The sequence below is a fragment of the Labeo rohita genome, chromosome 5 (genome assembly GCF_022985175.1).
Source record: "Labeo rohita strain BAU-BD-2019 chromosome 5, IGBB_LRoh.1.0, whole genome shotgun sequence".
Lineage (NCBI taxonomy): Eukaryota > Metazoa > Chordata > Actinopteri > Cypriniformes > Cyprinidae > Labeo > Labeo rohita.
This window is the reverse complement of record NC_066873.1, coordinates 39,413,132-39,436,466: the sequence shown is the minus strand read 5'-3', so window position 1 is coordinate 39,436,466 and position 23,335 is coordinate 39,413,132. Positions and strand designations below refer to the sequence as shown.

The 23,335-nt window shown below is 35.2% G+C and overlaps 1 protein-coding gene across 1 annotated transcript in view; it reads right to left on the bottom strand.

The window, feature by feature from the left end:
- mapk1 (mitogen-activated protein kinase 1) overlaps window positions 1-19,426 on the bottom strand; it is a 33,689-nt gene extending 14,263 nt beyond the window's left edge. The window contains exons 1-2 of the mRNA XM_051108912.1: window positions 19,050-19,426; window positions 515-697 (exon numbers count right to left, since the gene is read on the bottom strand). Of these exons, the coding sequence (XP_050964869.1) occupies window positions 515-697; window positions 19,050-19,195 (329 nt within the window). The 5' untranslated portion in view covers window positions 19,196-19,426. The remainder of the gene's footprint in view (window positions 1-514; window positions 698-19,049) is intronic.
- Window positions 19,427-23,335: the final 3,909 nt, after the last annotated feature.

Below are 23,335 nucleotides of genomic sequence, written 5' to 3'. Positions count from 1 at the left end.
TCAATAGGTAGAAAACCATGGCCTTTAAGATCTTGTTTTTACTCCCTTTAACCGCAGCTCTGGCATGACGCTAAACACATTACAGCAACACACCGATTAGATCATACAAAACTACTCTCACTATCCACACGCCTACTGACTATTGATTTTGGTCCTAAAATTAACTCTTTACTAGAGATTCTTGCACTGTCTCAGCCTACACGGTTGGAAAAGAGCAGTGTTTATGCCAGAGGCCGCAATTTCAGAGTGAACATGAATATTTAGAGAGCTGAACAGAAAAATTGAATGAATTCGAATTTAAATACATCTTAATATTTGGTTTGTCTCTGATCGTCTCTGATTGTCTCCAGCTTGAAAAAAAAAAGCATTTTTAGCTTCAGTGGATGCACATCTGACTGTTCGTGCATGCCTAAAAAAAAATAGTACAGAATTATAAATACATCTTAAAAAGTACTTTTCTTTGTTTCAAGATCTTGCATTTATTTCCAAGTTAAAACAGAAATAAAAAGGATACACATCTTTCATCTGGTCGATGGAGGGGGTGCGGATGATGTCGTTGATGCCGATGATGTTCTCGTGCTTGAAGCGGAGCAGGATTTTAATCTCGCGAAGTGTGCGCTGACAGTACGTCTGGTGCTCAAACGGACTGATTTTCTTTATCGCCACACGCACTTTATTATCACGGTCATACGCCGAGCTGAAACAAAGACAGAGCAGAAAACATCAGATCAAACATCTTTTTTTCTTGGTTACAAAGCACTGTCGTGTAGACATTATTACTCATTATTCAAAATATAAAGAAAATCCACGCAAATAGCATCAAATATATACCAAGCGACACAAAGACGTCAAGTACACAATACAAGAAGTGTAATACAACGGAAAAGACAGTCTGAATGTAGATGGGCCTTAGAATTACAGGCAGTTTTCCGTGGACCTTTAGAAAAGCTGCTTTAAAACACTTTTCACATTGTTACGTTCCACGTGTGCTTTTGTGTATATTTCGTTTTTCTCATCACTTCCCCATCTCTCTGTATTATTTCTTGCTCATTTCTAGGTCTGTGTTTATTGGCTGACCAGGCTGTCAGTCATCGTTATGACGTCATCACGTTGCCAATCCACTGATTTGCCGGCTGCATTTGAGGCCTCGAGCTCAGAGCGTGTGGGTGCGCCACGCCAGCGTACCTTGTGCTCCACGCGGTCAGCAGTCAGTCTTGTGTGTTTTTGAATGTTTAAAGTTTCCTGATTTTTGAAGTAATGCTTTGTGCAGTGTACTTTGATTTATTTATAGGTTTGTTTTTGGCTATTGACTTGTATCGACTTTAGAGCGAGATCTCTGTCCGTATGGCGTTAGAATCACATGCCAAGTTTAAAGTTAAGAATACACCTGGATTTCTGGGCGTTGAGTTAATCCTAAATGCCCCTTTTTGACAACTCGAATAATTAGTCATCTGCCATGACTTTGCTTGTTTTTTGCTTTTTTGATTAGTTTAGTTTGTACGTTGTTAGTTTAGGTTTGTGTGTGTCACGCCACTGTTGTACTTCTGTTTTTTTAGCTTAATTGAGTTTAGTTAGGGCGTCGTATACGCTGAAGATTTCGGTTTTCTTTTCTTGTTCTTTTTTTTTCTAATTAGTTTAGAGGTTAGACGTAAGGCTGTTTTGTGTTGTTATTTTCTCTTTGATTTGGGTGACACTCACATCTTTTTCTTTTGTTATTTGTATTAATATCTTTCTCTTTTCATTTATTTAATTGTACACTCATAACGCAACTTTTACCAAAGTAAATACTTTAAACGTACTCTGTTGTTGTCATCTTTTGATCTGCCTCACGCTCATCAGCTATTGTCTCACCTAAATGTTACGCTATCATCCCTTTTAAACATCAAACACGTAACACACATAAAAATACATAATATGAAAGATTTATCATTGTTGCTGCTGTTTTTTTTCATGTCCGCAGGTTGAAGCGACCCCAAAAACGTGATATCCTCTGGAATGCAAATTTTAGAAGCAGAACCCCGCCAAAAGATGTGTATTTTACCCCGCCAAACATGATTTTTAATGGGGGACCCTCGTCAAAAAGCAACTGGGCTATTTTTGAGTAGCAATTTGGCAGGTTTCGTTCTAAAAACCTTGCAACCCTGCCTTATTGGGACAATATAAGCCCTGGTGACATCTACCCTAACTGTACCTGATACTCTGTTTTCAACTTTTCGATTTTTTCCTTCATTTTCATGGAAAATAAATGCCTTTTTGATGTGCTACGAGATTTGAAAAGGGAGAAAAAAAAGTTCGGCAAAAGGCGGATTCAAACTCAGGTCGTCGTGTCAAAAATGACTAAGGTACGTGCTTTACCATCTACATCACTGGAACTATGTTTAGACTATCGTCTTTTGTAGTGTTGACACAGACATATATTACAACATTACATGTCAGATAAAACCCTAAACGTACACAGCTGATAAGAAATAACTAAGAAGGAGCATTTATTTCAACTCTTTTACATTTTTTCCCCTAAAATTTAGAAAGAACCATTTGTTTGTTTGTTTGTCTGTGTTTTATAATGTTATGTTAAAGAAAAAAAATCTAAAAAATACATAAACATGTAAAAATGGTTGTGGTGGAAATCATGCTTGAAAGACTGCAAATGATTAACAATTTTAAGCCAAAAAAAAAAAAAAGAATTAAGAATTATTTTACTTTGGTTTTATCATAGATTTAAAAAAAAAAAAATAGATTTCTTAAAATAAAAATGTAAAAATATTTATGATGATCCATATTTTAAACATGAGAAATAGCAAAAACGAAAGCATGACTTAAAGCTGCAAAAAACAACAATAACCAAGCTCTCAAACATAACACACACTCTTTGATTAGATTATCATAGCTTTTTAAAAATGTGTGCAAAAAACGTAAAAAATATTTTATGATGATTGTCCATATTTTAAGCCAGGGGTCATCAGACCCAGTCCTGGAGGGCCAGTGTCCCTGCAGAGTTTAGCTCCAACCCTAATCAAACACACTTGAACCAGCTAATCAAGGTCTTACTAGGTATACTTGAAACTTCCAGGCAGGTGTGTTGAGGAAAGTTGGAAGTAAACTCTGCAGGACACTGGCCCTCCAGGAACAAGTTTGGTGACCCCTGTTTTAAGCATTTGAGAAGTTGCAAAAGCGGTTCATGGTTGGAAGGGTTAAAACTATAGTCCGTGTTAAAACTATTTCCAACACAGTTGTAAAGCAATCTTAATATGAAAAAAACAAAAAGGTTGTGCCAAACGGCACTCTTCAGCAGTAAACTAATACACAATACAGCACTCCTCAAACACCTTATTACTTTTATAAAACAGTTACAACACAAAAATTTTATGTATGGATATGTTCCGATGTAACGCCTCATCTTTCGGAGCTCAAATAAAAACCGACCTGTCATTAATTTTTTCCAACACCAAATATGATATTTTCTCACACAGGTATACATTTGCTTATCTTTCAGCATGAGAAAATGACTATTTTCCATCCTTTAGTATAAAACAGACCAATTCTCCACACAGTGCGAGTTAGCAAGCCTCATTACAGTGTACATTAAAGGACATATTGACAAAAATAATCATACCTGAAACAGACAACTAATACAGTAATATTCGAAAATCATGGGCTTCCACACATACGCACACACATCAACGAATCTCCCGCTTGAAAAGAGTTTCTGTCACAGAAAAAAAAGGCGTGGTCGCAAAATTAAAGGGGTCCTATTATGCTTTTTCACTTTTTGAATTTTAGTCGGCATTTGGTTTGTATCTTTGGGCATAAAAAAGATCTACAAAGTCCACTCCAAAGGGAGATATTTCATTTTTAAAAAGTCTCTTTCCAAGAACTAGAACGAATGTCTCCTTTGTAACGCGCCGCAGACGTGTGCGGTTAGAGATTTATTCATCATACAGTGTAGATAGCTTCACTTATAACGCAAGTGTTTTTATAAAATGCATAAACTTGCACTAGAATAGGCTAGGCTGATCAGTGATGATGTTTTTTGATAATGTTAGGCTGCTTTTAGCCTTATGCTGAAGCTGGTTTCGGGCAGTGAAACTAAGTATGTAAATAATTAAATAAATTAGCACGATAATATGTATCGGTGACCTCGCAGGCAGAGAATAGGACTCAACATTACTGTAGCGTATTATTTACTCACCCTCCATGGATCCTAGGGGTATATGCCTTTCTTCTTTCAAACAAATGCAATCAGAGTCTAATAAAGTCTAATAAAGTGCATCCATCTATAATAAAAAGTGCCCCAGGGGGTCTCCTGTAGCGAATCAATGCATTTTTGTAAGAAAAATATCCATATTTAAAACGTAAGATTCACTATTAATCTAGCTTAAGCTAACTGCTTTGACAAGGGGCGTGGCAGTACTGAAACACCATCTAAGCTGTTCGCCAATCCCAACGCACTGGGATAGTTAACCAATCATAACACATTTCCTTTTTTCGGAAGGTGGGCCTTCGTTAAACCCGGAACTAATGGAGCCATTTGTGCCAGGCTGGGAGAAAGGTATTGTAACAATGTAAATTATGTGAAAATGCATTTTTCAAACCACCAAGCATTAGAGCATGTTCTATTACACCCGCAAAACAAAATCAAGACTTTGAAAAAGAGCATAATAGGACCCCTTTAAAGGTTGAAAGATGTAACATAACGTCAGCAGGGGACGCTAAATAAACGGTGATTTATTAATATCGTTACATAATACACGGAACAGTTTTGTTGCGTAGTGATGCATAACAGAACGGTTGGGTGAAGCGGTTATTACGGTGCTTTATCTGAATAAAACAGGGCTGGCCAATCAGAACTGATGACTGGAACTAACCGTTTTATAAATACACACAGTGTACAGAATGCGTGTAAAATACCAAAATATAAATAATACAATAACGTTTTTATTTTTTCACCGCTAACCGTCCAATGCTTCCAAAGCTTTTCTGTGCCACTTATCTTCACACACGAGGTTCATGAATGCAAAGAACTTGACAGATACAATCTCATCTCACCGTAACCATGAGCTGAACTCTCTGCACCGCTGACACACTGTTAATGCTAAATCTGTGTCAGGTGCACCAATAATGCAGCATCTGCACCATTTTCTCTCGCGCAGCAGAAACGCGTTCATCAAGCAGGTCGCATTTATGACTAGTCTTTTTGTTGACGCCGATTTTGGTTTGTGCAATTCAACAAGTGTAAAGCTCACGGATCAAGCATCTGGCTGGCACTTTGCACAAAACACTCTAAAGGGCAGAAAGTGGAGAAATTACGCAGAGGTGAAGAAAGACCATGAAAGCGAGAGAGAGAGAAGCAGAGATGGAGGGACATAGCAAAACAGCGGGGAAAAGAGAGGCATGGTTTCCACGGAGACGGACAGGCGAGACTTTGCGGTTAAGAGTTATGCAACAGGCTGTTGCCATGGTAATGTGAAGAAGGGGGGCGGAGACAGGCTGAACGTTGGTAGTGAATTTACACAATGCTCTGACAATGCCAGATACCCTTGGTGTGAAAGAGGAGAGAGAGAGAAAAAGACGCTCCAATGGCGTACCGTCATGTCGCCAAATAATAAAGATGTCTATAAATAAAGCTGGGGCTGCAGGAAAACTGAAGGGAATGACTGCTGCATGTGAACATCCTGATGACTAAAAAAAATCAGCACAGCAACAAGCACAGATGAAAAAACACAGAAAAACTCTCTGGTTTAGTGTTACTTGTGTGTAAACCCTCAGTGTGGCATCAGCAAAGTGTAGCTGAAGGTCTTTGTGAAATACAGTAGCATAAGAGGGCAAAGTTAAACCACTCAAACAAGACTTTAGCACAGCTGTTTGAACTTATGAAGACTGTATGATTTGGATTAAGTTCATGAATTCTAAAAAAATCAAATTAGGTCAAGTACACTTATAGGCCATTAAAATCATCTGCATTGTGACGTTCATGATTATTAGAAACATTTATTCATCCCAAATTCTCATTAACATGACAGGTCTAGACTGCTTTTATATACAAACATTAAACGCTGTCCAACAAATATTACAATAAATACTTCATAATTTTTTTTTTCCCATGTTAGAGAATGAGATTATCTGCATTACAGTAATGAGACCTGTTCCAGAATGTGCTTATTTTCACTTCAAAATAATAAAATAAAATAAATTATAGGCCATTAAAATAATCTGCATTCCTGACTTTTATGATTAATAACATTTATTCATCCCAAATTCTCATTAACATGACTACAGTCTAGACTGCAAACATTAAAGGCTGTCCAACAAATATTACAATAAATACTTCATAATTTATTTATTTTTTTCATGTTAGAGTATGAGATTATCTGCAATATGGTCAGTGTTTAAGAGTAACTAGTTACATGTAACGGAATTACGTAATTTAATTATAAAATAAATGTAATTGTAATTAGTTACAGTTACTGAGAAAAAACGTGTAATTAAATTACAGTTACTTTTGAAAAATGGCAGTAATTACAAAGGGGATTACATCTGAATTTTTTCACACACCCACCCCCACTTAAAGATTTAATTGACTTCTTTCATAAATTGCATTGACTACTCTAAAATGAGACGCCAATGTTTCAGGAGTTTAGGACACAGAATAGGACACATGCTTGAGAACTGTTTTATTTCCTATTTGGGTTTATGCATAAACTATTATACATATAACTATTTTTTAAGATTGTTTTTTCCAAGGCATTGTTAGATGCTAGTGTTTTCCGTCATAACTATGCAAACATTTGATTTCAAACCCAGTATCACAGCTATTAAACTATTTCTTGTTATGATGTTATTTATGTTATGATTTTGTTATGACATAGCGCAAGTGTGCTCACACGGTGACCCGAGTTCGATTCCCGTCTCAAGGTCCTTTGCCGATCCCGCTCCCCTCTCTCCTCCCAGCTCTTTCCTGTCATCTCTCTACTGTCCTATCACAATAAAAGGCATAAAAAGCCCCCCCAAAAAAATAACAAAAAAAAAAAAAAAAAAAAAAAAAAAAAAAGTCTGAATTTGTGGTGGCTGTGCTTTAAATTAATTTATTACACAGCTCAGGCTCATTCGGGGCAACTTAAGTCAGTGCTATATGCTTGATAATTTTTCTTCGTGGAAGCTTTGCGTTTGGGTAGCTAATAAAATATTAAAGCTCAATTCAATATTATGTGGACACTTTCTTAATTCTGTCATTCTGGTGTCGTGGACTTACTCTATTGTTTCATACAAACGCAGCTGCTGCCATTTTTTTTGTACACTGTAAATGATTATAAGATAACTAACAAAGTAGTACTACTACTTAATTATTTATGTGGCGAAATGTTGTGTAACAACTGGTATGACTGCACTGTATCCCTAAACTGTCTAGTTTGAACTTGCCGTTTGCTAGCAACTGATTTCTTCATGGAAGCTTTGCGTTGAAATATTTCAACTCAGATCGGTGTTTCGTGTCTAATAATTTTGACACTAAACATCTAAATAATCTATCAAGCAGCTGTGTAATAAGTGAGGTAATGTACATTCAGCCAGTTGTTATCGCAAAATAAAAATGTATATTATCCCTTACTTATTATAATCTTAATTCAAGTCATAAAGGATTTTGAAAGTCTGACAGTAATCAGTGATAAGTGCTACTGTAAGGTTAACTCTGTCTGGTTTAAATGTTTCAAAATATAAGAAATTTAGAAAAGTAATCAAAAAGTAATTAAAAGCAATAAGTTACATTACTTTAATAAAGTAATTGAAAAGTTACACTACTTATTACATTTTAAATCAAGTAACTTGTAATCTGTAACCCATTACATTTCCAAAGTAACCTTCCCAACACTGATTATGGTAATGAGAACTGGGTCAGAATGTGCCTAATTTCACTTAAAAATAAAATAAAATAAAATAAAATGAAAGGCCATTAAAATTATCTGCAATGTTTACCTTCATGATTAAGAACATTTATTCATCCCAAATTAATAATTAATGTAATAAATAATTCAATGTTTTTTTTTATCCACGTTAGAGTATTAGATTATTTGATTGCGGTACTTAATTTTACTTAAAAAATAAATAAATAAATAAATAAATAAATAAAAACAATTAAAAAAAATTAAAAAGTAAAATTAAATTAAATTAAAATAGAAATTATAGATCATTACAATTATTTGCATTGTGACATATCAGGACTATTAAGCACATTTCTTTGTCCCAAATTTTTATTTACATAATGAGCCCAGAAGGTTTTTTTAACCATATAAAGTAAAATCTGCAAACATTAAAGTTTATACAAAAAATATTATAATGCATAAATACGTCTTTTTTATTATTATTCATGTTAGAGTATAAAAAATATATTATTTGCATTATGGTAATAAGATCTAAGAACTAAGAAAATTAAAATAATTAGCATAACTTACCCAGAAGTTTTTTTTTTAACCATAATTTATTTACAATTATATCAGCATGCATTAAAAGGCAGTACAACAAATATTACTATTTTTAATTAACAATTTTTTATAACACTGGGTGTTTAATGTACTTTATTTCAAAATAAAATTTAACAAATACACATCAATAATAAAAAATAATAATAATAATAATAATAATAATTAAATAAATATGTAGACCACTACATTAAAATGTGAGAAACACAGCAGAAACACAGTCACCACTGAAGGTAGTACAACATATTACAAAGCAGAAATACTAACTTTGTTATGTTAATGCAATGAGAATGAGACAACTGGGAGCAAATGTACTTAACTGTCCTAAGAGAAGTCACAAAAAATGATTACACTTGACTTTAGGGTAAATGTTCTCAGACTCTCAAGTTTCACCCATTTAGATGCGTTATGCAATATGGCATTATATGCGTCTTCCATGTCTATTTGTGCATTGCCGAGATCTCATTTTAGCAGGCATCTCATGCCTAAAGAAAACAGAGATGCTTCTATTTCAATGCACCTTCCGAGGGTGAAGGCGTTTCTAAGACTCGTCGAAATGGGGCCGGGATGCCACAAGATTGGATAATCCTTTCCTTTCTGTTCCTAACCCAGAACGCCCGCACATTTACAGCTGTGCCAGTAAGAAGCTTTTCACATTCTATAAAGCAGGAAATCTTAAGAACATTAACTAGGTTGAACGGTTTCACCATTCAGAACAAGAGGATCACACAGGCCTTACTTCAAAAAAAACAGTTGTTTACATTTGCCTCAGCAGTTCAGCAAAGGCCACTAACAATAAATTAACCATCTTGCATTGCAATGACCGTAAAACAGTGATTTTCCACCCTCATATGGACATGTTCTTGATGAGCCTTGCAAAAACTACCAAGCATACAAATAAAAACAATCAAGCACTCTGGCTTTCCTCTGCTTTCTTTCTTTCCCTCTGCTGCCTGCTCCCTCCGACACTCCTCCCAGTCAGGCTGGTTCGTGTGACGGCGGATTGACGTCCTTGGCAGAAGGGTTGCTATGGAGACTGGCACCGTGGCAGAGTTTGGCATGGAGGCACGGCCCAGGCAGTACAGCCACAGCGTGTGTGTGTGTGTAAGTGCAGGCATGTGTGAGCGTGTATGTTTTGACTAATATATTTGTATGTGCATTTGCATGCACACAAGATCATAAAGGTTCATAAAAGTGCAATTATCTGACTAGATCCCTCACGGCACATACAATACGAGTATCAAAACCTGGTGCAAATAAGGCTAGGCTTCAAGACTTCCCACAATGCATTAAAAATGCCTTGTATTGACATGTTCATTTTTACTTGGTTGGTGACATTATCATTTCTCTGGTAACCGCAGACAATAATATAAAACATTGGAGATATCAGGAAATATTTTGTATATCTGAATGGGTGAACATAGCTATTACAATTGGTATTAAATTATCTAGATGATAAATGCACTAAACTGATGCCATATTTACAAGCAGAATGGAGTGGTATGAATGTAGTTGATGTATGCACACACCAGGGTTATTATAGTTAACTAAAACAATAATAATACAAAAAAACTATATATAAAAATATATATACTATATACTAAAATATATACAAAGTCAAAAGTTTTTGAACAGTAAGATTTTTAATGTTTTTTAAGAAGTTTTAAAATATACATTTTAAAATATATTTATGTAGAAAACAGTTATTTTAAACAGTTAAAACTTTTTTATAGTTAAAAAAATTTGTTAAAAAAAAAAACAGTAAAAATTTATCAAATAAAAGCAGGCTTGGTGAAGAGAAGAGACATTAAAAAAGAAAAATTGAAAATCTTACAGTTCAAAAACTGTTAAGTGGTACAGCATATATCATTATTTAGCTAGTAGCCAATGAATCATTTCTCATTTTCATTTACTTTAAAGTTTAGTTGAAATATCTAAAACTGAAATAAAACTTCAGAAAACCTATAGTGAATTAAAAAAAACCTATACTGAATTTTAAAAAAATAACAAAAAGCCACAACAAAAATTAGTACAACTTTAAAATTAAAACGAAAACAGAAAAAGTAAAAAAAAAAAAAATAAATAATAATAATAATAATAATAATAAAAATAAATCAAAATATTAAAAGAAAACAAATATCAAAAATATTAAAAAAAAATCAAAATATTAAAAATTATAATAGTCTCTTAATACTAAAACAATCAGTGGGCAAAAATGATTAATATTATGAATGGGGACAACAACAAAAAAAGTACTGCAAAAATACAGTTAAAGTTAAGACAAGGAAGCACATAATATAATATAATATAATATAATATAATATAATATAATATAATATAATATAATATAATAATAAAAAAAAAACTCAAAATTCTCAGCTCTACACAAAGAAAACTAGAAACATACAATCCTCACTGAAAATTCGACCTGAACTCACAGAGTCCATTTACTGAACTCAAGCTCAAGTGGACAAACAGTCATTATCGTAATTATTAATATAATTTGAACAATAATGAAGAGGTGCTATTTGCAACGAGGGCACACAAGATCTCAATTTACTCCAGCTATAGATACATGCCTCTGAATGCATGAGTCAACCTGCTAAAGCAAACAGCTATAGAGAGATAAGCCTTTAAACCAGACCCGCATGACGCATTTAATGGTCGCAGCTACAGGAAACTCACCCTCAGACAATGTAGGAAAATTAGTATAATTACCTAATAAGCAGAAGAACTGGGGTTATATTACTAAAAGCATAATATAACTATCAGTAACATTTTGGAACGGCATAAAGGTTCAATTATAACACGTTCAACATTTATGGTTTTAAAATTGTGGCATTAGCATTTCTCTGGTAACCACAGACAACAACATTAAACATTAGACATATCAGTGAATAATCTGTACATTATCTAAATGAGGCACTACTTGCTATTGCAGTTCGTAGGAGGTTTATGTCAAATGTTTATTGTTGGCGTTTTTTCAGCTTTAATTTTATATCAGAATGTTATTGACAAGAAGAGAAATAAAAATACTTTTAAAAAAAAAAACCCATACTTTTATATATTAATCTGCCTGACGGTATTCTTCGTTGAAGGCATTTCAAGTAAAACATCTCCATATTTAATAAATGAAACACAAAAGTCCCAACACAACACGTTTTACAAATGCTCATCTTGTCTTGCTCTTCCCAACCTGTTTTTTTTCTGGTTCTGGTTAGGGTATGTCGAAAAACTCCCATCTCATGTTCTCGCTCAACTTCAAAATCATCCTATATCGCTGTTTTACCTTTTTTGTTAAGGGTGTTTAATCTTTGCATGTTCACTTTGCAAAGACTGGGTTGGAAATTCTGCAGTGATGTAGGATGATTCTGAAATGAGTCCAGGCAGAGCAAGACAAGATGAGTGTTTGAGATTAAAAAGTATTTAAATTGCATTTTTTTAATGAAAATAACCAATCATTTCGCTAGATAAGACCCTTCTTCCTCAGCTGGGATCGTTTGAAGCCGCATTTAAACTGCATTTTGGAAGTTAAAAATCGGGGCACCATATCAGTCCATTATATGGAGAAAAATACTAAAATGTTTTCCTCAAAAAACAATTTCTTTATGACTGAAGAAAGAAGGACATGAACATCTTGGATGACAAGGAGGTGAGTACATTATTTGTGAATTGTTGTTCTGGAAGTGGACTTCTCCTTTAACTAGTAGCAAAGACAACTAATGCTTGTTGTTCACATTAGATAATGCATGAACTACCGTCAACAAATGAGACCTTATTGTAAAGGTTTACTAGATAATGACCAGATGTGAAAGGAACACACCGCAGTTTTGGTAGTGTAAAATAGATTTCCAAAGAAAATATTCAAAGCATTCATTCTGGCAGTGCTACCATAAAATTCTGAATTAAGCAATTTTGCAAATTGAATTAAAGCAGAAGCTGCCCAATTAGTGGAAAGATGCTTTTATGACATTAGTGAAATCAGTTTGCAGAAAATTACGAAAAAAACACAGAGCAGACTGAAATTGAAGCTCAAGCATTGTGATCAGTACTTAACAGATGATGTTAGAAATGAAAACAATGTTTTATAATCCAAAGTAGCTATTAAAACAGTTTCATGCACTTAGTGACAAATCCAAATAAAACAGCTGATATAATTAGCAACAGCTCAACTATGAGCTCCAGTGTTTTCCACAAATATCTGCAATGCTAAGTGCAGCAATCAAGAGACACGTTCACTTTTACTTCAGCGTTAAGACCACAGCATTGAGACAAACTTTATGAAGTACAGAGGCAAGGTCATGCCCTCCAGTTTGAACACTAAGAGGAACTGTAACTGGTAGCCAGTCCTGCAGCATTCCTCCTCATGGTTTAGAGACGCTGCCCACAGAGCCACTTCTGCAACATCACACCACATCAGTGTCGCAACACTTTTGAGAATTAAACTGGCAAGTAATAACATATTGTACTCAAAGTCAAAGGATTAGAACACACACAATCTCTTTTTAGAAATTAGTTTTTGGAGCCAATGATGCATGAATCAAGTCCAAAACAAATTTGGAAAGACCAACTGCTGACAAATGTTATGCATCAACTGAACACTAACTAATAAATGCATCTGATCAGTGTTACGTGAGCTGAAAAGTTCGAAAAATTACAGTGACATAATTTCTCTGGTAAACAAAGACAACAGCAATATATCGATAGTAAATAATTTTTACATCATAATGGGACACTACTTGCTTTTACAATTCATATAGATTTAAAAAAACAGAGAACAACGAAAAACACCAATGTTTAAGAGATTATTGATACCACTTATATTAGTTAACATGAACTTACAATGAACAATACTATTCTAAATTAATCTTAATGTTAATAATATAGTTAATTTCGCTAATGAAAGCTTTTTTCTTCATGACTAAAATTATACAATGAAAAGTCGACAATTTGGTCAATAAACGATAACTGTGACTATATCAACATGCAATATCGTTGACGATAAAGGAAGAGACTGAAATGTATTTTTAACTTTACAAAAAACCTTTTTATTTTTGCAAAAAAGGAGACAAAAAATTCCTGCTGTACATGCCTACACAAGCTTACATGTGTGAGGTTGCCAGATATCAAGAGTTTAAATCCCTGAATCAGAGCTTTTCTGTTAAAAGTATACGTTTGCAAATTGCATATGGTTTTTGCAATCTAGCAACCACGCGCACATGCTCACTCTTCATTGCAGACGCACCGACAATGAGCCGGAAACACTGACAAACAAGTAAAACTTGACTAAGCAAAAACAGGACAAGGGTGACTAAATATAAAAAAACAATAACTAAAAAGTACATTTGACACAAGACTAAGACTAATTTAAAGACTAGGATTAATAATGTTTGACAAAATGACCACTAGTTAATAACATTTATAAATACATGAACGCTTTTCACAGACTTGTAAAGCATTTCCACAGTTATTAATACTGTAAATTTAGCTAAGTTTTTTTATTATTAAAAAAAAAAAAAAAAAAAAAGTATGAGTTTTCATGTGTGTGGTCGCCAGATACCAAGAGTTCAAATGCCCAAACAAGAGCTTCTCTGTTAAAAGTATACGTTTTCAGATTGCGCATGGTTTTTGCAATTTGGCAACCATGCGCACACACTCACTCTTCATTACAAAAGCGCAGACGATGATCTGAAAACACAGACAAAAGTAAAACTTGACTAAATAAAAACAGGACAAGGCTGACTAAATATGAAAACTAAAAAGTACATTTTGCACAAGACCAAGACTAATTTAAAAGACTAAGACTAAATTAAAAATAGCTAGACAAAATTAACACTAGTTCACAACAATTTACTAATACACCTTTTCACAGTCTTATAAAGAAGTATTTCCACAGTTATTAATATCGTAAATTTAGCTTTAAGGATGTTTTTTATTATTAAAAAAAACCAATGTACCACTTCCATGAGTTTTCATGTGTGCGGTGGCCAGATAACAAGAATTCAAATCCACAAATTAAAGCTTCTCGGTTAAAAGTATACATTTTCAGATTGCCCATGGTTTTTGCAATCTAGCGACCACACGCACAAACTCACTCTTCATTACAGAAGCGCCGACGATGATCGGAAAACACAGACAAACATTTAGAAGACTAAAATGAAGACTAAATTAAAAATGTTTGACAAAATTCCACAGCATTTGCACAGTTAATAATATTGCAAATCTAGCTTTACGTTTTTTTATTATTATTTGAAAAAAATGAATGTACAACACTATGTATATTTATAATATACTTTGTGTTTTATATTACATTGGCATTAAATTAAATAAAATGTAATGCTACTGCATAAGTTTTTCTAATACAATGATTGAGGGACTGATGGCAAATTTGACATTTTTTCTTTCTGAACACAATCTCTCAGTATTTATTTTCCTCTCTTGTAAAATCACATGTGCAAATATAAAAATTTTTTTTTTTTATTTTGCTATTTTGTAGGAATCCTGGAAATGTGAATCAATTTTCAAAATATAAAAGTTACAAAAGTTTTAAATTTTAACAGTTCAAATTTGAGCTTCTTCTCTATTGTGATGTATAACTGAGTGAAAAGAACAGGAAAGAAATGTAGAGCAGGACTTGATTTTGATTGTTGAATTCTGAACAAACAAAGATTTAAAAAAAAAAAAAACCTGCCAAAAATATATTGCTCATTGTCAATTCATGTTAGCTAATGGGTTAACTGATGTTACCCAATGAGATGTTACTGTAAAGTGTTACCAGATAATTGTTTATATATCAATATCTATTACTTAGGAACATATGGTCTAGCACAAGCACAATAAAATGATTTGGTGATGCTTTGAGACGTGTAACGTTTCACGGACACCATTTAGGCGCGCAAACATTATGCCAATCTAATTTTGTAAGTGCAAGCAATATCCTCAATCTGCAAGTGTGACAACATGTACTTAATATCCAGAATATATTTAACATCTCATTCATTTATACCGAAAACACTAAAAGCTGTATTTAAGCCTCTATGATACAGCTTAATTACACTTGCCATGTGAATCTACAGAGGACGTCACCTCCAGTAATTAGACACTGTTATACAAGAGAACAAGCGCTTGTAGACACACACACACATGGTTACGGGACTCGCCGCTTCAGTGCGGCAGAACAACAAAATGGACTGCAGCCTTTCGCCTCACTTTCTCCATTCCTAAATCCACTTACCCGCCCCTTCCCTTCCATTTCCTGCCCTCTCTTTGCTCATTCACTCGCTCTCTGGTTTAAAACTGAAACCCAGCCTGTTCCCATCCTCCCTTAGTAACACAGCTAAACTCCACATTCTCCAGCTATTACATCACAGGGGGCCTCTCGGCGAACGCCAGGCCAGTGGACGCTATTGGAAGAAACTGACCCGCAGTTGCAGTTACTGGAACCGTTTTGTGTTTACAAATACAGAAAACAGATCCTACTGACGTCATCCGTGTAGATGCTCTCGCAACGGTGAGCGCTGAAGTATTCTAGGATTAAATGAAATCGGCATCTGATTGTGATCAAACAGCCCATTGTTCGTGACTTGCATTACTGGTTTCCGAAAACCACTGCCAATGGTAACAGCATGCCTTTCTTTTGCATAATACGGGACAGGAAGACAGCCACCCGAAATGCTTCCTCATGGACAGAGGGGTGTAATGCAGGATGCAAAATCCATTAGAACATCCAGAACTCCCAATCGGCTGTGCAGCCGGGAACACAAGCACCTCTAGGATCTTTCTGCGCTATAATACGCCAAAAATGGGATTGCGGCTATTGACAAACTGAATTAAAGGAACTATAAGGTACAATTCACTCTCAGTGGGATTCAAAGCATATTAGAGGATACTTGAGTAGCCGATGACATCAGCAGATGTTCATAAGGATACTTCAAAACAGATGTCAGCAAAACTAGTTTGTGCACATTAAACATCTTAAATGACAGATCACGTGATTTAATGCCACACCACAGGATGAAAACTATAAACAATAAAATTAATTTGATGCCAAAAATTGCCTTTTAAACCCAAATGTAACTACTTTTTTTTAAATAGTGCTGTGCAATGATTAAACAAAATAAGTTTTTGTTTACATATGTGTGTACTGTGTATATTTATTATGTATATATAAATACACACACATGCATGGATATATTTAAGAAAAATGTTATGTTTATATATTAAACATATTTATATATAATATGAATTATATCAATAAAAATATATACACGTAAATAATTTCAAAAAATATACTGTATGACTGTATGCGTGTGCATTTATATATACAAATATACACAGTACACACATATATTATGCAAACAAAAACTCTTATTTTGTATGCGATTAATCGATATAAATAATAGTCACTAGTATTTTCTTTTAATAACTTAGCTTTAAAATGTTTTGTCAAAAGCTTTTGAAGCAATCATAAAAATGTAGAAATTAATTTTTGAGAAATTAATACACATGCATTATTTCAGCAAGAGACACAATAAATATGTGACTCTGGACCACAAAACCTGTCTTAAGTAGCATGGTTATATTTGTAGCAATAGCCAACAATACATTGTCTGTGTCAAAATTATCGATTTTTATTTTAGGATATTAAGTATCGATTTTTATCATTAGGATATTAAGTAAAGATCATGTTCCATGAAGATGTTTTGTAAATTTCCTACCATAAATAGATCAAAACTCAATTTTTGATTATTAATACGCATTGCTAAGAACTTCCTTTGGACATCAAGCTTATTTATTTAACTTTCAGATGATCTATAAATCTCAATTTTAAAAAAAATTGACCCTTACGGCTGGCTTTGTGGTCCAGGGTCACATATATCGTATGAATAATAGGCATTAATATGTACTTTGTTTTAATAACTTTGCTTCAAATTAATTTATTCAACATTAAATGTATTATTTTGAATGTTTTATCAAAGAATCCTAAGGAAAATGTATCGAGGTATTAACAAAAATATTAAGCAGCACAACTGATTTTAACACTGATAATTATGTTTCTTGAAAAGCAAATCAGCATATTAGAATGATTTCTGAAGGATCATGTGATATTTAATACTCAAGCAATGATGCTGAAAATTCAGCTCTGCCTCACAGGAATAAATATGATAATGTTCTTAGTATCTAAAATAAATCTAAACATTTGGACGTTAAGCAATATAGCAAGGGTACAACATTTAAGACGCCTACGGTCATGCTTGTCTCCAGTCTAACAGCGTATTGGTCTTCCGCTTCGTTGATTATTAAATTATTAACTTTCTTCTTTACTCAAACTTTCACATAGTCTGCTGTCAGTCAAAAGCAAGGCCGCACAAAGGCTTCAGTACTGTTGCAGCCTGTTCAGCACAACATGTTACAGGCCTACACGTCCATATGACAGTCAACCCAGGGTGGCTTGTTCTACTCTGTAGCTGTTGGAGTGGGTGTGAACCATTCATTCATCCGTGCGAGAAGAGCAAAACTAGGCCTGCCAGCAATGAGCTCATTCGTTTAGTCAACGGACTCCTCTCACCAGAACAGATGGGCGATCAGACTGCAAATTTGAGCCAGCAGTCTCTCAACTGTAACAAAGCTAGCTTAAAACTCAACCGGAACAATTCTGCTTTGTTATACAACTGCAAAATCAACATAGAAATGTTTGTGTACGTATCTGATTTACAAATGAGCGAACATTTGCCGAGTTTCGGGAACGTGGTGAAACATTTATAGCCGATGCTTAAAGTATTTCTAAACAGCGTTTAAAGTTAGCACTAGCTCAACTTGAGGACTATCAATTTCAGCAGTTTTCGTGGGCAGATCCAATAGTGAAGCACATCCAAGTGCCTCTTGTTCCTAGCAGTTTTGCACAACCTTGGGGAGCCCGCGCCCACGCCGCCCTGGAGAGCCCTGCCACCTTGACATTCCTGGAAAAGCACTGCGCAAATTTCACATCAACACCTCCATTAAGTTTTGATCCATGCCTGATGTCTGGTTTTAGCTAAAACTATCTTATATCTTTGCATTTACAGACTGGAACCGCCACATAGATAATGCACAAGTGCATAAAAATGCAAATCTGTGCAATACATTCATGTATGTAATGTTATATATTATTTAAAAAAGTAGCAGTATCTATTTATAGGCTATGAACTGAATACAAGTTGACACTTTAGCATAAGAAACCTTATGCAACAAAATATTCCTGAGAGACACAAAACACAACCTAAACAAATCTGCAATGCAAAATGATTCAACAATGAATCACCAGCTCATGATTAGAAGTGCTTTGACAGATGTCAGACTCTGTGTGAACTTGTCTCTGTCTGTTAATGCACATCTAAAACTAAACTTAAAAGTCCAGCATAAAAAAAAAAAGAAAAGTGCATGCAACTGGTTTCAAGAAGAAGCGACACAGCCAGAGAAGTGGGGCTGGTGCACTGCGCTGTGATTGAATGAACAGCGACAAAAGGAAATATAATTACAATACTCGGAAAAACAGCGGTAACAAAGCGTAACATGTTTGGGAGTCCAAAAGCATCTTACCAAACCATTCCGTAAGCGCCTTCTCCGATGTACGAGAGGTTGCTGTAGCGCGGCCCGACGTCGAAAGCCTGACCGCGGACCATCTCGGCACCGGATCCGGGGTTCGGGCCGCCGCCAGCAGGGGCAGATACCGCAGCTGTCGCCATTGCTGAGAAACTGAGCTGCCTTCACACGCACAACAAACGCGCTTTTCTTAGCCAAAGCAGCTTATGAAGCTCTTAGGTTGAATAAAACACCGCGGGAGGCTGGATAAGCGACGTGGTCAAACTAAACCGAAGTCTTCGCGTCGGAGTGAAAGGAAAGGGGCGGCTGAAGTGTTGTTAACTGGCATATATATAGTGATAGTAATCGGTGCGCGGCGTGCTCTATGGTGAGACTGACTGACTGCAGGCAGGCAACAGCGGTAGAGAGCGAGAGTGTTGCCGCAGGAAGTAACGGAGCAGATCACGTGGGCAAGGAGCGGAGAGTGGTTACCATAGAGATAGAAGTTACACTTCATTTCTCAGGAGGGTTAAAGATGCTTTAATTTACAAAGTCAGACGAGGAGGACCTGTTGATAAACCGGGAGTGATGATGGGTAGGTCCTCTTGGTTTCATAATGGTTGCAGATATTGTGAATATACTTGCTAGGAAATTATAATGTTTGGGAGATTATTTGTAACAGTTTAACCGCACAAATGAGTACAAATAAGGCTTTTACAGGACATCATTTGATTTGAATGTTAAAGGATTAGTTCACTTCGAGAATAAATCCCTGGTAATTTACTCACCACTTTGTTATCCAAGATGTTCACGTCTTCCATTCTTTCTTTTTTCATTAGAAAAGAGATTAAGGTTTTTGTGGAAAACATTGCAGGATTTTTCTCAATATAGTGGACTTATAGGTCCAAATTGCAGTTTTAATCCAGTTTCAAAGGGCTCTGCACGATACCAGCCAAGATAAGGATCTTGTCTAGAAAACCCTTGTTATTTTCTAAACAAAAAAAATAAATAAATAAATTAAAAATTGATAAACTTGGCTCCGCCATGCGCGTCTGCCACATCACGCATTACGTAATTACGTTGGAAAGGTCACGCACGGTACTCCGGTTCAAAAATCCGTGGCCACAGAACAGCAAAATATGAACGCATAGTCTCTCGTTAAGCCTTTTCCTCCCTAGAAAACTATTAAGTCTTGATATGGCTCAATGTATTAAGATACATTAAGTGCCATTAATAGATCAAATTTGTTATATAGACCATTTCACTAGATGTAAACATACTGGTCCCGATACACTTCCTGTTTCTTTTTTTTTTTTTTTTACTTTACACAAACATTACAAAAAAATACAACCAACATAACATTTGACTGGATGAAAATGTTACATTAGCACCTTTAAGATGTATTTGTATATGTGAATTTAAAAAAAAAAACAACAACAACAACAGGAAGCGCTTCTGAACCAGTGTTGTTGACATCTAGCAAAATGGTCTATAGTTTATTAATTTAATGTACTTCAAGGCAAGCATATGGTCATGAACACAATGCACAAACTTTCACTTTTATACTTGCCGTAAACGCTTAATGTGGCAAAAGGGACTAAGATGATAAAGACCAAATTCAGTATGAAACCTTATTGTTGACAAACTATATACCAGCAGATATGAATGCGCAATAAGAAATGCATTAAGTGATATTAAAAGGACCTGCTCCTTAAAGACAAGCGTACGTGCCCAGAACGCAATGTGTTAAATAGACGTTTTTCTTTCATAGAAAATCAATATAAATAAAACACAATGATATAAAAGGGCTGTAGAGATTATTCTTTATGGGAAAACGTGAATATACATGGCGTTGGGTTTATTCTGGGCTCACCTGCTTGTCTGTGGTTGTTTTAATAATGAATAGGGGCATATTGAGTTTAGTCTTTATCATCTTAATCCGTTATGCCACATTATGCCACGTTTTGAGGAGGAAAAAACACTAGCCTATAAATACATTATATTAATGAAGTGTATATCGAATTTGATCTTTTAATAGCACTATCTTTATACATTAAGCCATATTAAGTGACTTTGCACATTGCGTTCATATTCTGCTGTTCTGTGTCCATGGACTTGCGGGTCTTGTCTTTATCTCCTACGGGTGACATGCACGACCCTGTACGTTATGCTATTAAATTGGTTTTAATCGTTTAACCACCTCAGCGTCTTGTCTCCATTGGCAACACGCACCATTTGTGTGGATTGCAAGTGATGTTGCAGGTAGCAGAGAGTGCAAGTGGCGATTGCGAGTGACATTGTAATTTAGTTTCTTTTTTCTTGTCTTCACCACCTGGCTACTGATGTAAAATGTTGAGAGATTAAATTAAAAAAAATAATAAATAAAATAAAGATAAAATAGACTGCAAGTGACGTCGTTTGCAGAAGTGCAGCTCTCTGAGAGTGCAGGTCTGAAAATGCATGTCTGTAGCCTATTTGTATCGCACAGCATTTTCACCCCTGGTCCCACAGGTCACATACTGAGTAAATGTCCTGCATTTTCATCAGTCTGCTGGCTTTTAATTATCATATTAAGAAAATGCCCATGCGTTCTCTTTACTCTCATAAGAAAAGACGCTTGCATGTGTGCGCTCAGAAACATAAATCAGCGCTTATGACAACGGATGTAATAATTTTTTTTATAGCATAACAGTAGAAAATGTATCTGTCTCACACATCCCACATTGTCCCGCAAATCACATATATGTCCCTGTGAAAGATTTATTGCCAGGTGGTCACCCTAGGTGGAAAACTTATTTTCTTCTCCAACTACAAAATCATCCGACATCAGTTTTTCCTTTTTTTGTAAAGTGTGTTTGATTTTCTCTGCACGTTCACTTTGTAAACACTGGGTCGGTACTTTTGTCTATGTCACGCTTGACCTTTCCAACATGATTACTTTCTTTCTTCATTAGAAAAGAAAATAAGGTTCTTGAGGAAAACATTTCAGGATTTTTCTCAATATAGTGGACTTAAAAGGGGATCAACAGATTGAAGGTCCAAATTGCAGTTTTAATGCAGTTTCAAAGGGCTCTACACAATCCCAGCCAAGAAATAAGGGTCTTATCTGGCAAAACGATTGGTTATTTTCTAAAAAAAAAAAAAGATAAACTTGGCCATGTGCGTTTGTGACATCACGCATTACATAATTATGTTGGAAAGGTCACGCACAGTTAGTTCTTCATCTGTGTACTCCGGTTCAAAAAGGTAGGGTAAGGTGGAAATAGGGTAACCACCTGTGCCACTTTATTTGTACCGCACAGCATTTTCACCCATTGTCCCACACGTCGCATACTGAGAAAATGTTCTGCATTTTCATCAGTCTGTTGGCTTTTAATTATCATATTAAGAAAATGCCCATGCGTTCTCTTAACTCTCATAAGAAAAGATGCTTGCATGTGCGTGCTCAGAAACATAACTTAGCGCATATGACAATGGATGTAATAATTTTTTACATGGCATAACAGTAGAAAATGTATCTGTCTCACACGTGTCCCACATTGTCCAGCAAAATCACATCTATGTCCCGTGCCAGGTGGTCACCCTAGGTGGAAAACTCCATCTCATTTTCTCCTCCGACTTCAAAATCGTCCAACATCATTGTTTTACCTTTTTGTGTAAAGAGCAGGCCCGGTTCCAGAACCAAATCACTGAGGGTGCTTCTGAAAATTGTGAGGGTGCTCACAAAAAATATGCATGGAACTGTATGAAAACGGTACCACCAAATAGGACTGAGTAATATAAATCGTCTACACTAGTATCGTAATTGTAGTTTCAACAAATGTCATCTAACATCAAGAATACACTGTGAAGGTTATTACTGCATGCTCATCTAGGAGCAGTTCACATGTCGCGCCTAAAAACGCGTTCTTTCCAAAGCGCTAAGTTACGCTCCCATGGCGTCTGTCGTTACTAGGCAACCATGGCCTACGCTCTCCATGAAGACAAGTTAGTTTCAGCAAATGATAAATGGCTTTCTAGCACTGCCCTGCTACAAAATGTATTTTAAAAATGTCTATCCCTGTACAGCTATGATCAGCTGTTTCACCGTCTTGGCTGAGTTTTCAATGTTGTTTCTATAAAGGATGAAGCTGATTGGTTGGTTCGTGTCACATGACCCGAGGTGCGCTTTTAACAATTCAGCTTGTGTATTTATAAGCTTGTGTGTACGTATTAATTTGGCGAATTTATGTATGTGTGTGCATCTGTCTGCGTGTTCATTAATTTAAAAATTAATACGCTATTAATAATTTTATCTGAGGGTG